We start from the raw sequence: 11,361 nt of genomic DNA on the forward strand, positions 1-11,361 counted from the left end.
AACAGTCCCGTGGCTTGTCGGATTCCGCTGGCTGCATTGCAGTGAGAAAGGCAAGGTATAGCTTCAGAGTAGAGGTACGAGAGGGAGGGAGGGAGGGGAGAGAGAGAGAGGCGAGGACAGGACGGTGGCGGTGGGAGATAGGATGGAGTCTCATCTGCGCACCGGAGGTTGGAAGTGGACACTGCGACACGGGACAGCGAGAGAGCTGGAGCTCAAGCATGGGCAACCTTCAACCTTCTTGACCTCTTTGACCTCCCGTCGGGCCCGGCAGGATGGAGAACTAGGAGAAGAGCAAGACTGATCATATCCAATCTTCAAGGGCTTCATCAGAGAGCGTCCCGGGAGACAGAAGGGGGAGGGAGGAGGAGGTGGTCGGTGGGGGTGGGGGGGGGCTGTCTCACAGAAGTGGTCTCGCAGTGGTTTAGTATTTTTGGGATCCTGCGAATGAAGCGAGCGCGCTGGAATAAAGATGTAGTGTGAGCTGCTGGAAAGAGGGGGAGCGAACAAGGAGAGCGCTGTGCTGAGGGAAGGAGAGGACGTCCCAGCTGGACGCACGGACCAGGAGGACAGAGACAAAGACGCTGGGTCCACTGGATCAGGAAGGTAAGGAAGTCATTCAATTTCCTACTATGAGGAGACAGCAGTATGTCCTTGTCATGTAAATGGATCCCCACTAGGAGAGGAGAAAAGATAAATCCCTCTTCTTCTTTTTTTTTTGTTTGTTTCGTATTTAAACAGGACTCTTAAAGCAATTATTAGTTGAATTCAATTGTGAGGGTTCGTTGTGAAGGAGAATGAATGAGAGCATTCATCCATGAGCAAACATGTTCTGAGGGACTGACACTGAATGGAAAAGTTTTTAAAAGCTCAAGGAAGCGAAATTAAAGTTGCGTTAGAAAACGCGGGACAAAGAGCCGAGTGTGTTCATGTTTGAGTGGCCAACGTGAGGTAGAGAAACCAGCGCTTTTTTTTTTTCTTTGCGCGTGTGAGTGAGTGAGTACACTTGTTAAGGTGCTACTCTCGTCTGTATACATGCTTCTATTGAAGGTGCGCGCGCGCCTATAATGTGTACTGGGAAAATAAAACATACACACTGAGCACATTTACTCAAATGTAGCACATTTGCACAAGGTTCGATGATGGATACGTGGATCCGATGGTGCCAATTTTATGTACAGTATTATCATGTGGTGCCACCAAAAAAAAAAAAAAAAAAAAAAGTTCTTATAGCAACGAAAGGTGTTTTTTGTCTCCCACCCGTGAGGTTGTGGGTTCGATCCTCAGCCTTGGTGACCGTGTCGAAGTGTCCTTGAGCAAGACACAGACGCCCCATTTGCTCCCAGTGGATCTGGCAATAGCAGCATCCAATAACTCTTATGTGAGTGAGTATGGGTGAATGTGAGGCTTCAGTTAGAAAGCGCTCAGTTTATTTACCAAAAAGGTATTCAAAAACAAACAAACAGGAAGCTAAAAATGTCGGCAGATTTTTGTTATAACACGTAGAGGGTGAAAATGGCACCATGCGGTAATTTGTAAATGATTGCAAATGGGAGAAGGAGATTTATGCAGTGTTTCTTTATAAAATGCCCATTTTTGGTCACATTGACTCCTATTATAAATGAGAATTTTTTATATACTGTAAACCATTGCCAAAAAATAAATAAAAATTAAAAACCACAGGCATGCATCAGAAAATCTGATGTCATGATGTATTGATGATTTTTTCAAGGCTCTAATTAATCATAATATCATATGAAATATTCCAATTAGATTTTTTTTCTGTATATTTATATACACAGCATAGTATATATATATATATATATATATATATATATTTATAGCACAATACTGCTTTTATTGTCCATCGAGGGTATCAAAAAAAAAAAAAAAAAGAAGAAAAACTATATATGTATGGATAGGTCTGATGCCACTGCACATTTTGAGTAATTGAAATTAAAAATATCCAGATTTTGGAGGGGACAAAACTTGGAGGACATCCTGGAAATTAAAATACTATAATTGATTTAAGGGTTGCAATAATAAAAAAAAAAAAATAGAATAAAAAAAACTTTAGTTACTGAACAACTGACATCTCTTGGTCAGTAACTTCTGACATTCTTAACTCTTTGACTGCCAAAAATGTTAAATAACGTTTAGTAAAATCCTAGGGAGGAGTGCCAAAGACGTTTGTTTCAAAACAGAGGGGAAACTAACCATTTTCTATTGTTGATTACTGAAAAACGGAATAAGGTAGAAACAAACTTTTTTTTTCTGATAAAAGATCTTTCATTTGGTAGTATGTGTGTTTCCATAGTCCAAACACATAATTTTCTGTTCACCTTGAAAGATCAGTCAAAATGCTTAAATCGGCTGGCACCCACGGCATCCCTTTTCTGAAAACGTCTGGCAGTCAAAGAGTTAACCATCTTACATAAAAACAAGTCAAGCACTGTTAATTTGACTACTTAAAACATTTAAAAAAGGAAGGAAGCTGTCATGAAAAAACATTCCTCTTTTCTTTCTTCCTCATCACTGGGTCTCCACAATGGTTCCCCATAATTCACCCATCCAATTCCCATGAGTAGGATTGACCTTTGACCCTGTCTTCAACTATTGATCATATCTTGACTCATAGCAGAAAATTGGCATTGGGTGGTGGGGGGGGGGGGGGGCTGGCATTTATTATCTATCATCCCCTCCCTCCTATATTTCACCATTTAAAGCAAACATCTTTTCCTCATTCAAATTGCTAAACATATTTTAAATACACAGTAATGACAGACTTGAGTGGGAATATATGTAAATCTACATCTCAACTGTACATGCATGTGTACACGGGCCTCCCAGAGCTGAACCGAACGATATAAATATCGGGCTGTGTCTCCTGCCAAGGTCTGGTGGGGACGTTTTGATGGGGGGTGAGTTGGAAGGAAATGTTAGGAATGAAAGGCGAGAATTGTACCTCCGGGTACACCCGTCCTGAACACCAGCCACACCCAGACTGACCTTTAATCAGCTCAAAAAGACCTGCACTCAACAAAGGGTCCAGGATATTATCGTAAGGGGGATAAAGTTAAAAAAAAAAAAAAAAATCAATCAGGACTAGAAGAGACTGTCTCCGTGCAAGCTGGCATTTTCAAAGCAGTTCGTTACAATTTGCACAAAATCCTACTATAGTCTCATGAGGACGGCTAGGAGGTGCTTGACTAAGAGATGTCTGGCGTCGGCGCAAGATGGAGGAAGATGAAAGGCGCAACGACTGATGGTGTGCATCCATGAACGTTGTTCACTTGATGGGACCGATTTATATACATAGAAAAAAACGAACTGGCATCGCTGCAGTTCCAATTCTATTTTTTAATACACAGGAGGCTTCAAACCCGCAACACTCTCATTCCCAAATTGAATCCCCGCAAATTGAGCAATTGATGTACAGTATATGCTGCATATTTAATCTTGAAATTTAATGAGATCTGGGACGACTCACAGTTTTATGGCCATCATCAAATGTATTGGCAGTCTGAATAGGAAACAAAACAAAATCACTGCAGTTTTATGTTAGAATAACTGTATTAGTTGTAGTACTTTACTACTACTATTACTATTATTATTATTATTATTATTAGCGGTGTGAATTGCCTAGTACTTGGTGATTCGATTCGTATCACGATTCATAGGTCACGATTCGATACCGATTAATCCCGATACAAATCTATAAATTGATTATTACCAAAAAAAAAAAAAAACTCAAATTTAGAAAATACTCATCCGTAAACTTGCACATGTACACTGTAAGCAGGGATGTGATTTTTCCGCTAATTCGCGGAATTCCGCTTTTTTTATCTCCCCCCCCCCCAAAAAAAAAAAATTCCGATTTATTTTTTTATTTTTTTTTAGTAGTTCATTGTGTATGCACATGACTCCGACAGATAACATCTTCTGCTATAACAAAGACATTTGTGGTATGCTCTAATATGAGTTACTTTTCATTTGGTCATGATACAATTATTTGTTCATGAAATTTGAACTCTTCAACATTATTTATGTGTTAACTTAGTAATCACATTAGTTAGATATGATGATATTCTCAGTGATAGTTTTTAAAAGCAAAGGCAGTCCAATGTTTTTGAATGTGACTGATTTTGAGTTGACTAAAACTGCCATTTTATATGGGATAGTTCAATATACATTGAAAATTTATGCTGTTGTTTTGTCTATTTCTTTGTCATGTTGAGTGCATTGAAAGTACTTAAAAACACGGAAAACCCATGACCTAGCTGGGTGCCAGCGGCCCCCAGACCCCCGGCTAAATTTTCAGATAATTTCACTTTGGTCAAATCACATCCCTGCTGCAAGATTTGTACGAAACTGTATTTATTTATCTGAAATTTTAGGCTTATAACTGTGAGCCACTTTATTTTAACAAACAATCTGTTGCAATCCGTTTCATGTTTGAACAGCATTGAAATAAAATATTAAGGCTTAATGTTGTATTAATATAACATTCTTCCATGCTTAATGTGTGAACCCTAACCCTAAGTAAGACGTTTTGTTGAATATTCCCTTAAAAAATTGATGTTTAAAAATTGATTCGACCGCATATCGAATCGATTTGAGAATTGCGAGCTGTAATATCGCGATATATTGCCGAATCGAACACCCCTAATTATTATTATTATTTGTTCACTTGTCTTACTGCTATTACACAAATAGTAGCAGTATTACTGAAGCTATAAGTGGAGGTGGAAAGTAGAACTTCCCATGTGAGAATTCTTACTAGCATATGAGATTTTATATAAAGTCCAAGTCTTCATTCCACACAAGTAGAACCCATTTGTTAGCTAAAGGTAGTCGACTGAGTAGCATAAAAGGAGCAATTGAAGTCGTCCATGACAATTTTATTGATATTTTCACGCGTTCACGCTCTATGTTTTTGTCCATGGACTCCATGATGTCAGGACACTAATGTCAACGACAATTTTCAAGCTTGCCGTAAGGTGATGACAAGAATGTCAAAGGGGCAGAACATTCCCAGTCAATTCCTACAACTTTTCCACAACCATTCCATGAAAAGTTTGGATAAAGACAGAAGTACTTTAATCATGGATTACGTTTTTTCAATATGAAACATTGAAATTCCCTTTATATACACAGGTGAACGATACAGTTTATTTCAATGAGACACTAATCAATTGGTTTACAACTTGGAAAATAAATTGGAATTTTGCAACAGCAGATGAAAGCAGTTATCTATGTGTTATTATTTCTTCTTCTCTTCTTCTCCATTTACACTCTTATTCAAACCTTGACTTTACGCGATGCCCCCTCAGATGACCTCTTGCTGCAGGAATGCGGTGAACATCGTGGTCACCACCCTTTTTGCAGCGGTGGTCCTCTTCACTATCCTGCTGGCTTACATCACAGGTGCGCTTGTTCACGGTGGTTATTTCTTTTCAAGTACACGTTCCACTGTTTGAGTTGACTTTGTTCTTGCGCTAACACAGGTTACCAGTTCATCCAAACGGAGCAGCACCACCTTTCCTTCGGCCTCTATGGCGCCTTCCTCTCCCTCCATCTTCTCCTCCAGAGCCTTTTCGCCTTTCTGGAACATCGTGGGATGAAGATCCCCACCCGCCCTCAACATCTCCGCCGCTCTGTGGCTCTCTGCATCGCCGCCTACCAGGAGGACCCAGACTACTTAAGGAAGTGCCTGCGCAGCATCAGACGGATTTCTTTCCCGGGACTAAAAGTAGTGCTGGTGGTGGATGGGAACAGACCAGAGGACCGTTACATGATGGACATTTTCCAGGAGGTGATGGGCGGGGCCGACCAGGCGGGCAGCGTGGTCTGGAAGGGAAACCATCACAGCGATGGGAGCGGAGGAGTGGGTGACGGAGGCGGAGGGAGCACAGTTCACATGGAGGAGGCGTTACGAGTGACTCGGCTGGTCAGACGATGCCGATTTTCCTGTATCATGCAGGAATGGGGAGGGAAGAGGGAGGTGATGTACACGGCCTTCAAGGCGCTGGGGGACACTGTGGATTATGTGCAGGTAAGAGCTACTCACTAATAAGAGCCAGGATAAAATGGCCGTAATTACCAATTCATGGAGGCAATCATGTCATGTTGTAGCCTATTATATACAATGGTCCCATAAAGGGCTACTTGACTCATTGAGCCATTTTCAGCATTAAAAAGCTAATCATTTTGTCCAGATTGAATTTGATAACTTCATTATTTTTCATGTAGCCTACAAGTAATACTTTTAAAAAGTATTTTTTTCCTACTTGGTGTCGACTAAGGATGACATCACCTGCTTTCTGGGTTTGGTCAGCAAACTAAGCCATGATCGGTCGTTACCTGCTTTCTCGGCACAGGTGATGTCATCTTCAGTCAAGAGCAAGTGGAAAAAAAAATGTTTTTAAATGTATTAATTGTACATAAAAATAATGAAGTTATCACATTAATACTGGACAAAATATGAACTTTTTACTGCTAAAAATGGCTCACTGAGTCAAGTATCCCTTTAAGATACAAATTTAATTCGTTCTTTGAATGAATAGAAAGGTGATTCTCTCCATAAAAAAAGCAACAAAAAATGCTATGTGATTTCTTATGATTAAAAAAAAAGCACTATATAAAATCATACTTTAATGACATAATTAAGTACAATTAAAAATAATTAAAGTAGGTTTTTTTCCTCTCTGCTTCCTTTGCACAGTGAAAAGTTAACAAATGGCGTATTGTATTGCTTTTGCCTGTGACTAGCATACATACAAATCAGGCAGTAGGTTATAGGCTAATAGTCAAATGAAATTTCATCACATTTTGAAATCAAAAGAATCCTCACAAATTACGACGATCCAATGTCCGATGCTTTTCAATGAGCGGAGAGCTTCTTTTCATCGAGTTGACCGCCATTTTGACTTGTAACGTTAGCTTGGAATTTTCAATTGCAGCAGAACATATGTCCTGCCTAGAATTCAAGTGGGATTCATAATAGTGCAAACCAGTAGCATATACAACTGGAATTCATGTCGTTTTTCTTTGCAGAGGATGAAGTAAACCGTAAGTTTACAGTTAAGTTGTCTGATGTATTGCTGCACAATTTGTTCAAATATCTGAAGCTTAAACATTATCACACAGGCATAAAATGTAGATCTGCTAATTGCTAATCACACGCGCAGAAATGCTAATCATTGTTTATATTAGCATTAGACTTAAGCTAGCAGACTAAATGCTATGTGGTTAAATACACGTGTAATTCTTCGTTTGACAATAAACTTAAACTGAAAGTCTTATTAAACAGTTTGAAAGCTCAATTTTGGTAACACTCATTACTACTATTACTGTCCTACTAATCCTACAACCAGCAGCATTCCCATTCACATCGAGGCTATGAACAATTTAAAGTCTTCAATTAGCCATGCTTGCTTTGGGAATCTGGGCGGAACTCTGAGGAAACCCACAAAAGCACAGCGATACAATGCAAGCACAACGCATGAAGAGCTATGCTGAGGTTTGAATGGCAGTCTTCAGAACTGTGGCGTAGAGATTCCTCAACACTGGACCAGTAAAATGAAATGTAGAAACGGCAGGAGCACTCTAGTGCGGTTCACAATAGCAAACATAGTAATTATTCCCAGTAAATCAGGGGTCGCAAACTCGCAGCCTGAGGGCCATTTGCAGCCCAAATGATGGTATTTTGCTGTCCACTTTTTGACATCAAGATAACCTGAATCTGCACTTAACTCATTCACTGCCATTGACGGCTATAGACGTCAAAAATTCATTTTAACTATTTGTATTAGTTTAACATTTTTCCCCACTTTTGTTAACAAGAGTTTGAAAACCTAGAATTGTTTTTATTGTATTAAAACAGATACGAAAATTGGGATTAATCATGAATTAACTAGTGAAGTAATGCGATTAATTACGATTAAAAATTGTAATCGCCTGACACCCCTAATTTTTAATAATCTTTTCTTTAAAAAAAAATATAATAAAGTTTATTAAAAAAATTATATTTTTTAATTTTTTAAAGAAAAGATTATTAAAAAAAATTAGGGGCATCAGGCGATTACAATTTGTAATCGTAATTGATCGCATGACTTTTAAAAAATTAAAAATATATATTTTTTTTAATAAACTTTCTTTTTTTTAAAGAAAAGATTATTAAAAATTAGGGGTGTCAGGCGATTACAATTTTTTATCGTAATTAATCGCATGACTTCACTAGTTAACTCACAATTAATCACAAATTTTACATCTGTTCTAAATGTACAAAAACAATTCTAGGTTTTCATATTCTTGTTAACAAAAATGGGGGGAAAAAAATGTTAAATAGAAATAGTTCAAATGAATTTTGACGTCTATAGCCGTCAATGGCAGCGAATGAGTTAAGTCAGAAACACGCACTTACAGTAAATATTTGGGTTGAAAAAAACATTTGGCTTAAATATAAAATAATCAAATTAAAAACAGTCACTAAGTTATTTACTCCTGTGGTTGACCTGCAAACAGGAACATGTGCAATTGTGTGCCTTTCGTAACGACAAAACATACTATATGTTGGAACAATCATTACCAAGGATGCTCTAAACAGGTTAAGTGGTCTAGAAAAAAATGATGGCTTGTATACCTGAACTAACAACCTCCAAATGCCAGCTGTTTTACATCCTTTGTTCTCTGGCTAATGGAGAATGTCATGAGCCATGAAGATTCTGTAGCAGCCAATGTGGGACACTCATTGGGATGTGTCTTTTCTAGGTGTGCGATTCGGACACAGTTCTGGACCCAGCATGTACCCTTGAGATGTTGAAGATCTTTGAGGACGATGCGGCAGTAGGCGGGGTTGGAGGAGATGTACAGGTAGAGCATCCGTCAGAGTTCAATTCTAAAATGTCTCCTGGAAAAGCATGAACAGTTCTTTCCTATTTGTCTTCCTTTCACAGATCCTGAACAAGTACGACTCATGGATCTCCTTCCTCAGCAGCGTGCGCTACTGGATGGCGTTTAACATTGAGCGCGCCTGCCAGTCCTACTTCGGATGCGTCCAGTGCATCAGCGGCCCTCTGGGGATGTACAGGAACTCCCTTCTTCAGCGCTTCCTGGAGCCTTGGTACCATCAAACCTTCCTGGGCTCCAAGTGCAGCTTCGGCGATGACCGCCACCTCACCAACCGAGTGCTGAGCTTCGGCTTCAAGACGAAATATACAGCCCGATCGCAGTGTCAGACTGAAACGCCGACCCAGTACCTGCGTTGGCTCAACCAGCAGACTCGCTGGAGCAAGTCGTACTTCCGCGAGTGGCTCTATAACGCTTTGTGGTTTCACAAGCACAGCCTCTGGATGACCTACGAATCTGTGGTCACCGGCTTCTTCCCGTTCTTCTTGGTCGCCACGGTCATCCATCTCTTCTACCGTGGAAGGCTGTGGAACATTTTGCTCTTCTTGTTGACCGTCCAGCTGGTCGGCATGCTGAAGGCCACCTACGCTTGTTTCTTGCGTGGCAGCCTGGTCATGATCTTCATGTCGCTCTATTCTCTGCTCTACATGTCCAGCCTGCTCCCTGCCAAAATATTTGCCTTGCTCACGATCAACAAAGCAGGGTGGGGAACTTCGGGCCGCAGGAAGATCGTGGTGAACCTGATCGGTGCCGTCCCTGTGACTGTGTGGACGGTGGTGCTGCTCGGAGGCGTGGTGTATACAATTTACTGTGAAACGCAACAGCCGTTGAGTGAATCCGAAAAGGTCTTGTTGATAGCAGGGACAATACTGTATGCCTGCTACTGGCTCATTCTGCTGGTTCTTTACCTTGCAATCGTCGCCAAACGGTGCAACAAGCGGGAGGAGCAATATCACCTGCCGTATGCGGAAGCATAAAAACTGCTCCAAGAAAACTCCACAGGTCAATGGCGTGAAGCTCAACTGCTGTATCCTCACACCTTTGTGAACTGCAGACGCAAATGTACAGTCATGTCTGTACTGCCGGTGCTAAAAAAAGGGGAAAAAAAAGAAAAAAAGGTGGGATGTGAAATCCAAGCAGTAGGGAACAGATCCGGTCAGGAGTGTGTGAGATGACTGCATCCACGAAGATGACATTGCTTGCACTGAGAAGAGGCAACCAGTGTTCATTTTTGAATATCATGCAGTTCATGGGTACAAGTTACAACCACAAGGAAGCGGTCCAGAATGGTGCTAACGAATTTGTTTAGCGCAAAGAATGAATCAAATGGAACTACTGTATGTGTTTGGTTGGTCAGATTTTAGATTAAAACTTTTTTTTTTATAAACTTACAACTACAGAACCTGGAGAGTAAACAAGAAATGAGAACGTAACGTTAATTAAGAGATACAGCAAAGAAGATCGAAGCTGTGTTATGTCAGATGCTTCAAGTTCGGTGTACCTTTCAGCTGGAAATGACCAAAGAAACCAAAAACTGTAATAAATGGTTTCAAACGCAGTATATTTAAAAAATGAACTATTTCCATTTATTTATTTATTTTACAGAAACGGTACTGATAATTCTCAGCATAATACATTCTGGAGTATATCATCAAATGTCAATTTACTGGCTATGCCTGTACTGACATTTATGAGGATGAATGATGCAAAAAGAGGTGAAGAAGAGGAAAAAGAAGAAGAAGAATGAGGAGGAGTCGGGGGAGGAGGAGGGGGAGATGAAGAAGATGTATAAGAAGAAGAAGAAAAAGGAGGAAGAGGAGGGGAAGAAGAAAAAGAAGGAGAAGAAAAGAAGAAGGGGGAAGGGAGGAGGAGAAGATGAAGAAGAAGAAAAGGAAGAACAACAACAACTACAACAACAACAACAACGAAAAACATTTTCATTCATTGAACAGAAAATGGTTGGCTGGAAATTGTCCATGGTGTGATTAACTTGGGATTTAACTGCATATAAATGTGTTCCCTTACTGACTCCAAACAACAAATTGCACAAAACACCACGGGTCATACGATTTGTCATCCACTCTATAAATCAACAGCTCTCCTATTTTTTGCTTTACATTTTTCCTAAGACTCCTGATGTTTCCTTGGGCAATTAATGAAATTGGCACTATGGGTTTGTTAATGTAACAAAATACTGCTAATAAAGCAGCGGGCAACCACAATGAAAAGATCTCAAATGTTCCTGGTGCTGATGAATGTACAGAGCAGGCATCATTTATCAACTTAACAACGCACAATTGTACAGAACAAGGAATGCCGAGTCTTACTGGAAATTCACAGCCTGGGTTTTAGAGGAGGGGGCTTGGGTGTGGTGGTGGACAGACAAAGACCCAAGACGATGGACCAAACCCAACCACTGTAGAGGTATAGTGGTTACATCCTGACGGAGACTGC

General features: G+C 40.1%; 1 protein-coding gene across 2 annotated transcripts; it reads left to right on the plus strand.

Annotated features, from left to right (window-relative positions):
* Nucleotides 1–424: 424 nt before the first annotated feature.
* Nucleotides 425–10,644, plus strand: has3 (hyaluronan synthase 3). 2 transcript variants are annotated; one of them, XM_077568615.1, is made up of 5 exons: nt 425–603; nt 5,331–5,424; nt 5,505–6,052; nt 8,770–8,871; nt 8,955–10,644. In XM_077568615.1, exons 2-5 carry the CDS (start codon nt 5,331–5,333, stop codon nt 9,882–9,884), a joined length of 1,674 nt encoding a protein of 557 aa, XP_077424741.1. In that variant the 5' UTR covers nt 425–603; the 3' UTR covers nt 9,885–10,644. The 2 variants fall into 2 exon arrangements, with proteins under 2 accessions (XP_077424741.1, XP_077424740.1); XM_077568614.1 differs by lacking the exon at nt 425–603 and having other exon boundaries at nt 5,292–5,424.
* Nucleotides 10,645–11,361: the final 717 nt, after the last annotated feature.

The sequence above is a fragment of the Vanacampus margaritifer genome, chromosome 6, assembly GCF_051991255.1.
Source record: "Vanacampus margaritifer isolate UIUO_Vmar chromosome 6, RoL_Vmar_1.0, whole genome shotgun sequence".
Lineage (NCBI taxonomy): Eukaryota > Metazoa > Chordata > Actinopteri > Syngnathiformes > Syngnathidae > Vanacampus > Vanacampus margaritifer.